Genomic DNA, 16,478 nt, shown 5'->3' with positions numbered 1-16,478 from the left:
TGGAGGAAAGCACTGCTCTTTAAATTCCTAAGTCTAATCCATTGTATGACACTGTGCTTGCTGCTGAATAACATGTACAGTGACATTTAGGGCCAAACGCAGAGCCACACTAAAATATTAAATAGCGGACTACCCCAGGGATCTGTCCTTGCACCAACATTTTTCACTCTCTACATTGCGGACATACAGGATTTACTAGTGTAAAATTCAATTCTCATACACAGATGATTTGGCACTGGCTGTGAGACGTAACAACGTGCAGACCACGAAGAGAATTCTGACTAGCGATCTGATTATGATTATGATGAAGATTACTATGGAAAATAGAGATTACAGACTTCAATAACATGGAGGTGCTTTGACATCCAGATTGTTACGCGCGGAATAGAAACACTTGCTTCACAGACCTTGATGCTAGTTGCACAGCTTAGGAATTAGGTCTTATAGTAAACTAACAGGGCCGTTCAACTAAAGCAGAAAGCCCTAGTACTCACTAGCACTTGGTGGAGAAGCAATGAAGCTACAATTGAGAGCACCCTCCATTGAAAGCATAACCCCAAAACAGAAGTTAAATACCTGGGGCTAATACTAGACTGTAAATTAAACTGTAACTCCCACATAGACAAGGTGAGGAAAAAGGCCATTATGGCTAACCAGATTTTCCGCAGCCTTCTCGGAAGGAACTGGGGTCGCAAACCACGAATGGCTCATTGGGCCTACGTAGCAATAACCAGACCATGGTCGTCTATGCTTCACTGGTTTGGTGGCTAAAAACAAATCATAAGACAGCACAACAAAAGCTGGTACAAAACGGGCGCAATGAGATCTTGTCCGACAGCTGCTCTTGAAGCACTACTCCGTCTCACACCACTGCATTTATATATACATAAGGAGGCAGCTTTAACCCGGCGACAGTGTGGTGGGTTTTTTGCATACAACCTTTGTGGTGGGATATACCATACCTTAAATACATTGATAGAAGAATAAATAAAAATTCTGGTTTTTGTGTATATTTTAAGTAATTTTTATTCACTCTAGTATATCTTGATAAGGATATATTTTTTCAGTTCATAGTGACTATTTGTCAAAAAATAACGGCAGTAAATCATTGACTGTTAATTTTTGTAACTAAAAGAAAACTTATTGTTAGCTAAAGAAATAGTGATAAAGAGCGATTTTAATCAAAAAGAAAGATGAAATATTGGAAAATAGAAAGCAGAAACTGATTTCATTCATTCATGCCCGAGCAGCAGTCATCATACGATACCACAGAATGTTCTAAACAAACAGGTTTTTTACACTTTGCACATCTATAAAATGTTTTTCTGTCACTTTTGCTAGGACAAAATTCGCATCTTCTACATGGTTTATGTCGTTTCCCTGGTGGTTCATCAACATTCATTTCGTCTGCTGGCCTGGGGAGTTGCAATTCACGTGGGAGCCTTTTATTTAGAGCTCTGATTGCTTTCTGCTCAGTCCACAGTTGTATGGCCAATGTTTTCAGAAACTATCTTCTCTTCATTTGAAAATCACCAGTATTCATCTGATATATCACTTTGGCGTTTATACCAGCACAGTTTAGAAGAGCATAGAAAATCGTGAGTATCGATCTTTTATTATTGCGAGATACATCGTAGCTCGCCAACAGCTCATCAACGAGATCTACGCCATCTTTTGTAGCATTATAAAACGAAACTACTTCCGATTTTCTTTTATCCCCAGTAGTTTCATCAATATCTGGAGTATGGTGTAACGTAGACATAAGAAGTACAACCTTACCTTTTCTTGGTGTATAGGAAACTGAAGTGTTATCTTTTTGAAAACCAAATTTGCTGGAATGGTCTGGTCTGTTTTTCACTACTTTGAAGCTCTCGGGCATTTGCCGTTTATTCTTCCTAACCTTCCCGACGGATGTAATTTTGTGTTGTCTCAGCAGTGTTAGCATCAGATCATAATTGCTGAACCAATTATCAAACCTTACATTTCGTTTTGTGCCGGAAATTGGAGCTATAAGTCTAAGAACCACATCGTTTGGCTTATTGCTCAACTTGAATGGACCATCAGGTTGCAGTCCCACGTACAATTCTAAGTTGAGAACAAAATATGATTTTGCATCTACAAGTGCAAATATTTTCAAACCATAACGTGCTGGCTTTTTGGGCATGTATTGACGAAAAACACAGCGACCCCTGAATGCTTCCAACTTTTCGTCAATAGTGAGATATTCGGTTGGAGTAAACGATTTCTGGCTATTCTCAACGAATTTCTCAAATAATGCCCTCACTGCATCTTGTCAAACTTTTTCCTTTCCGCACGATTATTTATGTTGTCAAAGCGTAAGCAAGACAGCACGAAACTGAACGTTTGCAAAGAAATTGTTTCTCTGAATAAACTTATCCCAGTTCCATCTGTCGACCAAAGCTCCTCAAGATTAGCCTAGAACTTTTGAAAACTCCTGCCAGCTAGAGAAGTTCAAATAAAGCTCTTATTTCTGTTGCATTCGTATCCCGTACAACGTATTGATGATTCATCGTAGCAAACAGATTTCTGCCGTATTTTTATATTGGTGCACATCACAATATCGTTCACCATATCAGAAGTTAAAACTGATTGAAACATTCAATTTGTGTTTTAGCATTCTTGGCATTCTTTTTACGCCTGGTAGGTGTGTGATTATATTCTCTATACGCGTGCGAACATTCTTGGGAAAATGTTGTAAAGCCCATGTGGTACCATCCTTGGCTAAATATTTTCGACAGATTTTTGGTATTTCACTTTCAGTTACTTCTTCCGCATCCTCCTCGCTGTCAGAGTTATGATTACTGCCACATACAAAATCAGATTCGTCTTCACTTTCGGAGCCAATGGGATTTTCGGCTTTTTCAACCTCTTCCCAGAGAGCTAATAACCGTGCTTGTTCTCGTTCATAATGGCCTGCCATAAAACTGAAAGCGAAAACAAATTACCTGTGAAATGTTATATCGACATTTGTATTCAGAGTCTGTATAGATTTTAGCAAAAAAATGCTAACCGTGTCGAAGCTTCAGTCAGTCATTTTCCATTTTCCTCGTTACGTGGTCACCACGACACTAAGATATTGACTACTACAGATGCTTTACGCTATTAAAGGAAGGTATTGAGTTCCCGGATAGAACATTTACATATCGCATTTTAAAACGTCTGGGGTATATGATACCCCAACACACTGTCGCCGGGTTAAGTGCCTTATCACTGAAAACAAGCTCTTCATTTAAGTTGATGCAGGGTAACTTTAGAGGACACCTCGTAATCCTCAAGGACTCTTGTCTAAATCACTTGATTGCAATTAAAACGGACCTTATACCGACAGAATACAATTTCGACCAGCCATATAAGGTCATATTTAGAAGCAATGATGATTGCACGAAGGGTGGGCCTCAACTAAAAAGACGAGCCCTAGTCTGGTACAGCGATGCTTTAAAGACAATTGGATCCCGAGTAGGTATGGATATTAGTGGACCAAATAGCCACATTAAATTGCCCCTCTGCTCGGACATAACCATTTTTCAAATAGAAGGTCTTGCTATAAACTTCTGCACCGCTTTGAACCTACAAAAGGCGCAGAAAGGTGCATCCATAAACATTTTCATAGACAGTCGGGCCGCCCTATAGGCCTACACGTGTAACGTCGCACTGATCAGAGAGTATACCAGCAATCTGAGAGAACTCGCTAGGGGCAATGGTATTACTCTATGGTGGGTTCCCGGTCACAGAAACATTGAGGACAATGAGAAGGCGCACAAGCTGGCCAGAGAGGCAGCGAAAACGCCCTTCATTGAACCCCAACCCAGTTGTGAACTACAAAAAGCCACCTAAAGCAAATAATCAATAGTTAGGAGGCCTCAAAGGTAGCCTTATGCTGGAAAGATCTTCTACATCACAGACAAGTGAAGAGGAAACCAATACCAAAGAGGTTTTATGTGTCAGCAAAGGGGAATCTAAGGACGCTCTCAGGTTTCCTGACCGGCCATGCGCCCTTAAAATACCACCTCTTCCAGATTGGACAAGCTGAGGATCAAACTTGTCGACTTTGCAATGACGAGTCAGAAACGGCTGAACATATACTGTGTAATTGCGTCGCCAGGGGCCGTCTAAAACACAAAATTATCGGTAAAGCTCTCTTGACATCTACCGACATAAAGGAACAAGACCTTGGAGCAATACTAAGGTTCATTAAGGACATACATTTGCCCTAAACTTTTGGAGGGCTAAAGTTACAATAGATCTTATAGGTGGCGGTGACGAGAGGGGCCGCTCCCCTCAGCCCGATGACATCGGATCTCTTTTCATACTTGTGTGGATAGACATTTCATAACACTTAGGTCCGCTAGACATTCGGTTTGGTGATCACCCTGTGGCACACAACCCATCTCCAAAGTACCTTGGTGTGACTTTGTCAGATCCCTCACATATTGATCACATCTGAAAAACACAACAACTAAAGTAGGCACAAGCAGCAATATCGTTCAGAAATTATATGGTCCAATCCTGCGGTGCTCGGCCGTAGGACTTGTCTACAGTGCTGCCGAGTACTGCTCACCCATCTGACTGAATAGTGAACAAACTGACAACTTAGATACCTAACTAAACTCCACCATGCGAACAATCACTGGCTGTATAAAAACACTGGCTTCCTGCGCTCAGCCACATTTCACCGCCCAAGCTGTGAAGACGCTTTGGTCCGAGAAAAAATATTGGACAGCTAAGACTACACAATAAGGACTTTGACATAGAGCGGATCTGGGGACTGGCATGGAACCAGACTGTCACCCTCGAAATGAGTCGATACCTGAACATATCTAGCAAGCCAGTTGGTTTTGATTTGTCCCACATTATCTGGAAATCTCCATAAATGGAGCAAAGCACCGGACCCCATGTGTAACTGCGGTACAGAGCATGTTGTCCAAAACTGCGAAATATCGGCAAACTCTGGCGGATTGGATAACTTTTTCAATGATTTCGGCTCGTACGTTCAAACTTATTGTTTTGTACGAAACAGCGTTTACGAGTTGTTCTTGTTATAACAATTTTACCGTCTTTCGGTGTTTGTTGACCTTATAGGGTGCAGGTAAAATCAATGGAACTTATACCTTGCCTGCTCTTTATTAATTACATGATTGATATTTCATTGTTTTTCTGTATTTATATCATGATGTAGTATTATTATGTTATATTATTTGTATGCTTAAAAGTTTTAATTCTGTAATATTTAGATTTAAGCTGGAGTTGTGACCGTTCTAGATGCATGATTTATTGATAACATTTATTAGTTTGGTAATTATGTGCGATCGAGCCCAGATTTTTGCGATAAATCAATGAGGGCAACATTTATTATACAATTTCTGCGGCGATTAATCTGTCACGGTTCGGCTGCGATTTTAAAACTGATCGCGGAGCCGCCGCCGAAACGGATAATCAACTGCTTCCCAAAAAAATATCGCCCGTTTGGTTGTATATTTCACGGGTGGACAGCAGTTCGGCGTGCACAGAAAATACAATTTCGGCCGCAGTGTCAACAAATAAGCTTTCGTCGTGCCGGCAGCTCGCGTAAACACAAAGCGGAATTCGAAATTGTAAAATGTTAAATATTGAACAATGCATTATTGGATTTGGGGCATTGCGGTATTATTTCCAGGGACTCTTTCGCCGTGCAAAATGTCGGATACATTTTCCGATAAATTGTACTGCAAATATTGCGCGGAATTGTTTTGTGATTAAGCGCCTTTATTTTATGATTTATATTACTATCTCTCTCCATTTTTGTAACAATCTAAACGATTTTTTTGTGTAATTAAACGGAACTTTTCTTGTTTACAGTTCGCCCATTGAAGGTGGAAATATTATCAAGTAATCAACCCCTATCAGCAGATCGAAGATACGAAATCCCCTGTCAAGCATTCGGGTCTAAACCAGCTGTCCAAATTACATGGTCGCTAGACAAGAAAGAACTAAAACTACCCATGTATAACTCAACCCAAACGGTAACAAAGCTAATTAATTTTTGTTTTATTCTGACAAATCGATTACTTCTCCGAGTTCTGAAACATATTGTTCCAAAACGTTACTTTTATCATTATTATGACAACCGCTTCGCAAATATTTACCTGCGCGTTGCTAGCAGTGTAGTTTGGCGGAAATTAGCAAAGTCACTTCCCGTAAAACAAACCTTGCCAACTTTGAACAAACAGTCAGAAAACTCAAATATGCGGACCAGGTAACGTTGACGCCCTACCCCGTTTCAGGTGGTGGCTTATCTGGCACGTTTAATAAACATTCTGACGGCATTATTCCGGATTTGAACCGTGAATTTATGCAACCAAGCCGAACGGACGGTTGCAATACCAATAAATAACCAAACGCGCATCTATCTAGATGGAATATCTCTGTTCGGACTTGGCTTTAAGACGAACCTCATTTCGCAGGATTCGGACGACGGAAATATGAGCACATCTACGCTGGTTTTCACCCCAACGAGATTGGATAACGGCCGAACCCTCACGTGTAGGGCTGCAAACCATTTCGTACAGAACGGCATCGAAGAAACTTCCATCAAACTAAACGTTTTCTGTAAGTATTCTTACAATATAATAGCCTACAAAATAAAACCTTTAGGACTTCTCGTTTAACATTTTTTATTATATTCGCTTAAGTGTTAACACTAAACCTTATTAATTTTTAAATTAAAAACCCTTAATTATGTTAATTAAATTTCAACGACTAATTGTTCAAATTAATTCTTAATGGAAACATTTTTGCGAATGTCCTGCGGCACATATTCGTGAATTTAGTAAAGCAGAGTTCCGTAATTTGACAGACCGAAAAATAAAACAACTAAACAGCTATAATAAACTCGGAGAATTTAAAAGTTGGTATAAAACAATGCTGGACGAAGCTGTGCGAAATGGCGTCGACCATTGGGATAAAAGAAAACCGGAAAACGAGGTCGGCACGAAAAAGAAGATCGAAAGCTGGCGGTTTAAAATCCGGGGACTTTTTAGTGTTAACAGCAAACAGACGGGCGATGTCTCCGACGTGAGCTTTTTGTCTTTTTGATTTAATCCTTTTTGTTTTTACAGATGTCCCCATTTTGCATTTATCGCTTGGATCTAATTTAAATCCAAACGACATCGAGGAGAAGGACGACGTCTATTTCGAATGCAAGGTGAATGCCAATCCGGGTGCCTATAAAGTTGTCTGGAAGCATAATGTGAGTAATGTTTATTTTATGTATTAAAGATTACGCCGTAAAATGCCGACGCTAAATTAAATTCGTATAAATGTAAACAAGTAATTTCTTGTTTCCGGGTTAAAGGAGGAAAATTTTAAAAGTCTCAGAGAAAATTTTTCGCATAAAACACTCTTTAACTGTAGTTATCTCATTCTAATTAATATTTAAATCGGAATGACGTTTTTGTCTATTTATTATTTATAAACTTAAGTGTTTTCTGTTTACATATTCCAAACTAAAATATCAAATATATTTAATAAATTTATTTTATGATGTTTGTAGAGTTAAACAGCCCGGAGCTGTTTTTGAAAACAATGCTGAACTCGCCAAAATTGAAATTATATTCGTATATTACACATAAATTTATTTCCTTACTATGAATTTTTGAACATAGGTCATGTTCCTGAAAATACTATGTAACAAAAAGCGAAATCGGTGAAACGCCAATAAAAGATTCATCTTGTCTCTTCTGCATAGCCATCTTTGTTCCTTGATCGTGAGTACCGTTGCCTCTATGGCAGTGTTTCCCAACGTGGGGCCCACACCCCACAGGGGGCAATTTGATTGTTAAGGGAGGCAATTCGAAAATGGACTCGACACGAGTTTAACCCTTTCACTCCGGGCCATTTAAATCCAATGCTAAATTTCGGTGCCCAATTTAACGAAAAAAGCAAATTCTTAAATAATTACGGTAAATAATTATTAGGTATAATTTCGCTAGACGAGACCAAAATATCAACTGTGTGTTTGGCGTCGTCAAGTAAGCTTCCTTGCGGCAGACGGCAGGTTCCGCGGGGAACCCCGGACGTTTTAAAAATCTCGCTAAACAACACAGTTGTTCGCACCTGAATGGCCCAACGCAACTTCTATAGTGTTTCACAGCATTCAGTTGGTATTAATTTGAAATAAGTGTCCGTCAAAACTGTTGTAAAAGCTCGTTGATTTAATAAATATATACATTGTATAGATATAATTGGTAAGTACTTGATTTTATTTTTATTTACTTTAATGTTAGAAGCATAATTTTCCAGAAAATTTTGTCAAATGGAAAGAATATATTATTTTGCGGTGGCAGTGTAGTAAATGTGTTATATACATTTAAATAAATATGCATTTTTTAGTATACTTATATTTATTTCTTATAGCCCATAGTAAATTGAGTGGTGCAAGCTAGAAATAAACTCGTTAATATTCGGAGCAATATTTAAAATCCGCTGTCCACGATGAGCGGATTCCTCTTTGTATTTTATGCCAGCAATGCTTGACCAACGAATCAATGAAACGACGTCGTCTTGAGGCGCATTTGAAGCCAAGACATAGTGTTCATATTAATTCAGATTTGAATTACTTTAAAATTTTAAAGAAAAATTTTGAAAAGAGATCAACGTTAAAGTCTCTATTTACTGCTCATACTTCAACTAATAATCGTGTTCTTGAGGCTAGTTATCAAATTTCTTTACTCATCGCTAAAACTGGAAAGAAAGCTAAAAAATCGTACTATAGGAGAGAATTTAATAAAACAGTCAATATCAGAATTTCTTAAAACGGTTCTTGAAGCTGAGTGTATTAGTAACAATACAGTTAGCAGAAGAATAGACGAAATGAGTGAAGATATTGAAAAACAACTTGTTGAAAAGCTGAAGACAAGAAATTTCTTCGTGCAAATGAATGAATCAACTTTGAGAGACAGTGAGGCAGTATTGATAACTTACGTAAGATACATTGATAATTGCTGAAGAAATGTTGTTCTGTAAAAGATTAGAAAACATCACTACCTCCAAAGATATATATAATAAGCTAAAAAACTAGTTAGATGTCAATGATATACCAATGAAAAATATAACATCTTGTGTTGCAGATTGTGCTCCTAATATGATGGGCAAGAAAAATGGCTGCTTAAAATTGATGAAAGATGCGAATCCAGAAACGATTCTTGTGCATTGTATTATTCATAGGGAAAACTTGGTAGCTAAAAACATCTCGCCTGTTCTAAATGAAGTACTACATTCAGTAATAAAGTGTGTTAATGCTATTAAAGCTAATGCCAAATGTGAGCGTCTCTTCAAGCTATTTTGTGAAGAACAAAATGAAGACCATGTGAGACTTTTACTTCATACTGAAGTAAGATGGCTATCTAAAGGGAACTGCTCGAAAAGATTTATGGAACTGTTTGATACTCTTAGTGATTTTTTAAGCGACAAACCTGAAATAAAGTATCTGTTAACAATCGATGGTAAAGCATTTGTGAGTTATTTAGCCGATATCTTTGAAAAACTAAATATATTAAATAAGCAACTAAAAGGAACAAATAAAACTCTTGTCGATGCAAAAGCAAAGATATTTGGTTTCATTACTCAAATTGAGTTATGTCAGAAACATATTAACTATAAAAACTTTGAACAGTTTCATTCGCTCCAAAAATGTGAAGTAACTGATACCGCTTAACTTGTTATTGTCAATCATCTGAATATTCTATCGGCTGATTTAAAAGAAAGATATTCTGATTTAAAACAAATTGATTTTCCAACATGGATGATGCAGCCAATGTTAGTGGATTTGTCTGATATATCAAATATGCAGTATCAAGAAGAACTCGCAGAATTGCAAAATGATGAGTCAGTTAAAACTTTACTTAATATAAAAGGAACAATGGCATGGGTTTGTGAGGAAACATAAATCAAATACCCAAATTCAACCAAATGTGCAAGAAAACTATTGCTACCGTTTCCATCTTCATATTTAGCTGAATGTGTGTAAATGAGTACTGAGACTTGAGACTGAAGCTAACCAAATTTGAACCTAATATAAAATCTCTGTGCAGCAAGCATCAAGCGCAAGGATCTCACTAAATTAAAATAATAAATTAATAGAAAAATCTTCATTAAAATTATTTGGAATTTGAATTTCAATTTTTCATTATATGTTTTGAAAATTTACTTACTGTGTTTCGTTAACAATTTCCTAGTGATTTCTTCTTAAAACCTATCATTTAAGTGTCTTAAGTGAACAATTTAATTTTTTAATATTAAAAATTATGTATATGGCATTCATTCTTTCCTCATTCTTTCGAGAAGGTCATCGGTGTAGTAATCGCCATTCTTCTTCAGAAACTGACACTTCGTTTCGGTTGTAACCACGCATTCATTGATCACTTTTTGACAGAAACGTCTTTAATTCTCAATTCTGGAAAATCTCTAATTTTTAGTTGCATAATTCGCAGTAATAGCGGATTGTTAATATAATGTTTCTATTCGGTTATGGCTTGCGTCTGATTCATTATGAAAACAATTCTAAACTCGCCAAAATTGAAATTATATTCGTATATTGCACATAAATTTATTTCCTTACGATGGATTTTTCAAGATAGGTCATGTTCCTGAAAATGCTATATAACAAAAACCGAAATCTGTGAAACGCCAATAAAAAAGATAAAATCAGATAACAAAATAATAATAATAATGCCTTTTTTTTTAATTGAAATCATTACATTATCTATTCAATAAAATACATTCTTAAAAATAAAACCAAAAGACAAAGAGTTATAAACTAAAAATAACTAATATTAATAATACTAATAATAACTAAAAAAATCTTCCTTTTTCTATTGCCTTGCTTACATCTTACGTTAACATTTTAATTATAATTCGCTCATTCGTCATAACAAAGTCTGAATAATACAAATCCCAAGTTGCGTGCAAATACCGCTGGTGGCGCCCATTTCAAAGTTCCCGGTAGGGGATTGTAAAGCTTCGGAACGGTGAACGTAAATGATCTTTGAAATAGTACTGTTGCATGCTACGGAGGAGAAATTAGACCCTTATTTCTAACACTTAGATTGTGAATATCTGTTCTGAAAGTTATCTTATCACTTAAATAACGTGGTTCTCGCGACATTAAAAGTATATGATAAAAAGTAAGCAATCTGAACTTTCTTCTATTAGCCATGTTTAACCAGATAGCAATCTGTAACATATGAGAAACATGTTCTCGTCGTCTAAGTTTATAAATCATTCGTAAACAGCATCAACACAAGGACCATATACAGTACTACCATATTCGGCTAATGTTGACTCAATATTCATCGTGTACATTTGATTATAGGTGTGAATACTTGAAACGATGAAAGAATTTTATTTTAATTTTAAATCGGTGGTACGCTCGTTTCGACCAATAAGTTGATCTTCTTCAGGAACGCCTAAAAACGGTGGCATAAATTAATTATAATTAAAGCAAAATTACATAACTAAATATTTACTTTCGTCGAAGTTCTGCAACGTTGCTAACTAACTCTGGAACTGATTTGGTAACACTGAAAACGCATGGAGATTGGCGTTCCTCTGCGGTTGCAGAAGGTTATATTGATGACTGCTTATCTAATAAAATTAATATTGCCCAGCACTACTAACACGATTGAAGTGGTTGATATATTAAAGCAAATAAATGAATCTATAGAAATAAATCATAATGCTACTACTAGTACGTTAAACACTTACCAGATACCAAATTCTAGTATTACTATTCACAACTGTGCGGAAGGAATAATTAATATTAATAATAATTACTACAATAAGTAAGATGTTCCTAGTGTTTTTGTTAAATTCTGTTACATACTAATAAAATGAATTGATTTATAAAATTAGTTTTTTTTAAATATTTTTGCAATTTTGTTTGGTTTAATGGGATGCGAAAAACAGTTGTGTGTCACACGTGCAGAAATGCATTAGCAGCCCTTATCTATTAGCTTATCTAATAGCCTCGGGCTGCTAATGCTTATTTTCTGCCCTTGAGACACAATATACTATTTTCAAATTCTGGTCGAATGCGATATTATTGGTTGCTTCAGATACGAAAATATATCTCCAAGGTAGGCGAAATTTTGAAGCCAACTAGCGTCATTAAGTTTTCTAGCAAATTCACGTTCAGATAAAAAGATACGAATTTCCAGCATTTTCATCAAGCAACTTCCAGAATCGGATTAGAACCTTTCCCCTCGATAACCATCTTACATCAGAATGAAGAGGGAAATTTTTATGTAAGCTTCCCAGGTCATCACACAATAGGGTAAATACCCTGACATTTAGGGGTCTAGATTTGATCAAATTAACCATTTTAACGGCGTTATTGAGAATTTTGTGCAGAGCAGTTGGTATCCGTTTAACAGCGAGAGCATGGCGATGAAAACAGCAATGACTAGCCTTGATGTCCGGAACTAGTTTCTTTATTCGTGTTAGTACGCCCTTCACGACACCAGCCATAGCTTTGGCTCCATCACTACATATATGATGGCATAAATTCCAAGAAATTGAATATTTTTCAAAGTAAGCATTAAGTAAATTGAATATTTGTTCACCTGTTGTTTGAGCTGTCAGAGCTTTACATAAAAGCATATCATCCTTAAAAGAGGATTCGTGTATGTATCTAACGAAAACTAACAAAATTGCTAATTCAGCCACATCTGTAGATGCATCCATTTGTAAAGTAAGGCCGACGTCTTTAATTCGTCGTGAAATCGTCGTATCAGATAATGGGACATGGTCAATTTTGCTTGCAAATTTTTCACCGATCGTGGATGTGATTAAATCTTTTCTACAAGGTTTAATCAATTTTTCTGCTATCGTGTAAGCTTCCCTTTGTTTACTAATTAAATACGATGCTTTTAGTACACTTTTATTACCATTATGAACATACCTTTCAAAGGTATTCCTTTTCTGATTTAGTTCAATACACTTTCTTTTAAAATATTCGCTTTAACCTTTTAAAGTCGGATGTTTAGTGTCCAAATGACGCTTTAACTTTGCAGGATTTAATTTACTGTTGTTCACTACTTGCTTACATATTACCCAAAACCCATTTAGCTCATCTTTATTTTCTTCTCCACTATTATCCAACGGGTTTAATGTTGGCGAAAAACTGGTCGAATTTTTAAGAGAACAAGAAGCTTGTTCTTCTAATTTTGATTCCAATTTGCCAGTTTGAAGCCAATTCTGCATTATGTTTCTGAAGGATTTTAGGATAGGTTCAAACAAAGCACAATTAACAAATAAACAACAAAAAATCTACTTATACACCAAGTATTTGAAGCTATTTAAATGTTAAAAAGCAATGTGCATCGTCTTTACCGAATATAAGTGAGTGAACGAATGGATAGCATGTTCCAATTGGCTCCAATTGAAACTCTTAGCGACGCACTGGTACCGGAGACCGGCACGGCATCCCTAGAGCACCCCTACGGCAACCCTAGATGTTGTCACACCCAGCAGACTTTCCTTTTTACTTTTGTTTTTTATTTCATTAATTGCTTTATAAAATAGTTTTTGATTTTCTTTTTGGTTTTTCTCCAGCGTTTTTCCGAACTTATCCCAGCCGTCTCTCTTTGCTTGCAGCACTGTTGACTTGGCTTGTTTGCATTGTTGTATAATTATTGAGATTACTTGTTGTTGGGGTTCTAATATATATTCACAGCTTTTTCTTCTTAGATATTTCTAATTTAACTTCGGTGTTCCACCAGTGGGTTCTTTTTAGAAAGTATCTCTCTGTAGTTACCCCACAACTACTTTGTGCTGCCTTTATCAAAACACTTTTTAAATTTAGCCACATTCTATCGATATTTACAAAGGGAAGGTGATGGGTGTCGTTTAATTCTGCTTCAATATGTTAACTTCATATCTTTTTCTTTGAGCTTATGGAGCTTTATTTTATATATAGGTGGTTTTTCTTTATCCACTGCTATATATTAACATCTTTGGTTGCAATTTGTCTCTAGTAGGTAATGATCGCGTTTCTCATAACCGCGTTTTACTCTTGTATTTAAAATACTGTTTTTGTATGTTTTCTGCACCACGACATAATCTATGACGGAAGATTCATTTCTTGTTTTGCATTGCCTAGTTATCTTATGTATTGTTTTGTATTCGAAGAATGTGTTTGTTATAACTAGCTGATTGTCTAAGCAGAATTCTAACACTCCTTTACCGTTATTGTTAAGCTTACTCTCACCATGTGGGACGTCTCCCCACACTTTATTGTCATTTCCAACTCGTGCATTTAGATCCCCCATCAGTAATAATCTTCCTTCAGTATTTTCCACCAACGATTGCAGTTTCTCCCAAAATTTGCGTTTTACGCTTACTTTTTCATTCTCATCTGGACCATAACAGACTATTACAAAAGTTTTATCAATTTTTGCAAGCTTCAACTCTACTTTCAAAAGCCTCTCATTTATTGCTTCCCAGCCTTTTACTGCACGCACTCTATCGTTTTCCTCCACTCCACTGTATATCAACAAATTATTCTCTAGTCTTAGTTGGCCTTTACCTTTCTTTTTGGTTTCAGTTAATGCTACAATACTGATTTCCGAGTGCTTGATCTCTTCTAATAACTCTTTCTCTTTACTATGTATGCCTCTTATGTTCCATGTCGCCATTTTTATTGTGTTTTCCTTTGTGATTTTCTTGTATATCTTGCCTTCCTCATGTCCAATATTAGTGCCTATTTCGTCATATACTAATTCTGTCCTTTTTTAACCGTATCTACTTTTTGGAGTTTTTTGCTGCTTTCCGAATGTTCTTCTCTAATTCATCAGATGGCGATCTTTGCTAAATAGTTCTTTTGTCTTGAGTGCTCTCTGGCGCCGGGTTTGTAGTATTTCCTTCATATACCTTGTAGTCAACAATCAGTTTATTATTTCTTAAGACAGCCTTGTGCCTTTCTGCACGCAATTCTTTTAGTTTTGGTATCAACTCGCGCCGTTGTTTTTGTACTTTTGAGAGTAGTCTTGGTCGATCCAAATATCTTTAATCTTATCTTTAATTAAATCCCTTTAATTTTTTGGAGTTGCTTCAAATTATTTTTTTCATTATTTCTGTTGTTAGTTTTCATAGTATTGGTCTTGATTTGGAGTCTTGGTATCTTCCGATTCTGCTCGTATTATCTAAATGATCGGTTATGATATCGACTCCAATCTCGCGTAACCAAAACCGCTTTTGTTCATTTTTCGAAGGATTCCAACTTTTCATCTTACATCCAACGTATAATTAAATTTTTACGGTTTACTTCCGCTTCCAGCCGTTCTATTGTTGCTTCTTGTTCAGTGGCAACATCTTCTAATTTTTTGTTGATTTTACGTGATTCTGCAAGATCTTCTCTTATGTCGTTCAGTTGCTCTTTTATCATCGTAAACATGTTCATTACACCCCTACGGTTACCCTAGGGTTCCGCGGAACACAGGATGAAGAACACTGCCCCAGATGAACACATATATGTAATATGTAGGTTTTATTATAGTATATACATACTTTTATACTTCTAGTAGATTAGTAATATGTACCCTGGTATTCTAAAGTTTTCACCTGTTTTATAATGAAAAAACTCGAATTTTTTATATTTAATTCCATTGTAGTTGATGTTTTGCAATGTTGTGATGTTTATTATCATGTTATCCGTTAATGAGGTAGGTAAGGAGATTTTGAATCAGAAATTGCTACCATGTTGGACAACATATAGTCTTGTGCCTTGGCTTAGTTTGGATGGAAAGCATTATGTCATTTTATTAAACCGAGGTCGCTTGCGGCCGAGGGGTTACAATTGATACCGTATTGGACAACGTATACTCTAATGCCTTGGCCGCAAGCGACCTTGGCTTTATTTGGGTCATTTTATTAAGCTGCTATTACTAGCATATTGAAACATATACTCCAATGTCTCGGCAGCAAGCGACCTCGGCTTTATATTTAATAATAAACTTTATATTTCCGGTATAGCAAAATTACTTTCTTCACCAATCATCACGAAAACCATGAAACCTTGCAAAACTCACTCTTGGTAAGGAATCAGTTCTTCTAACGGCAACTGTATCATGGTGGGTACAATATTATTGATTCCAGAAGCGTTGTATTCTCACATTATTATTACGAGTGATTTGCTTTATTTTATTCCTTTTGTCACGTCTCCATTCTTTTCCTTCTCCAAGTCCAATTCCGATTCATCTTGTCATGTCATTTTACGTCTTCCTTTTGTTCTTTTCCCCCCTGGTTCCTGCTCAGTTCCTCCTATAACGCCTTACAGATTTCTGATTGTTAGTGTAATGTTTCTATTCGGTTACGGTGTGCGTCTCATCCAGAACACTCATATTATATAACTCTTAGAGTTTAGGTTTGTATATGAACTTGAGTTTGTTCAAGAATTTCTGTTTGTGTTGGGTACTTGGTTAATT

At 36.4% G+C, this 16,478-nt stretch overlaps 1 protein-coding gene across 2 annotated transcripts in view; it reads left to right on the top strand.

Annotated features, from left to right (window-relative positions):
- LOC111424636 (sidestep VI) overlaps positions 1-16,478 on the top strand; it is a 228,987-nt gene that overhangs the window by 198,197 nt on the left and 14,312 nt on the right. For both annotated transcript variants that reach the window (XM_023058245.2, XM_023058246.2), the window contains exons 7-9: positions 5,857-6,020; positions 6,462-6,606; positions 7,116-7,246. In XM_023058245.2, the coding sequence (XP_022914013.2) occupies positions 5,857-6,020; positions 6,462-6,606; positions 7,116-7,246 (440 nt within the window). The remainder of the gene's footprint in view (positions 1-5,856; positions 6,021-6,461; positions 6,607-7,115; positions 7,247-16,478) is intronic.

The sequence above is a fragment of the Onthophagus taurus genome, chromosome 7 (assembly GCF_036711975.1).
Source record: "Onthophagus taurus isolate NC chromosome 7, IU_Otau_3.0, whole genome shotgun sequence".
NCBI classification, from domain to species: Eukaryota; Metazoa; Arthropoda; class Insecta; order Coleoptera; family Scarabaeidae; genus Onthophagus; species Onthophagus taurus.
The sequence above is the reverse complement of the archived record's forward strand: the minus strand, read 5'-3'. Positions and strand labels throughout refer to the sequence as shown.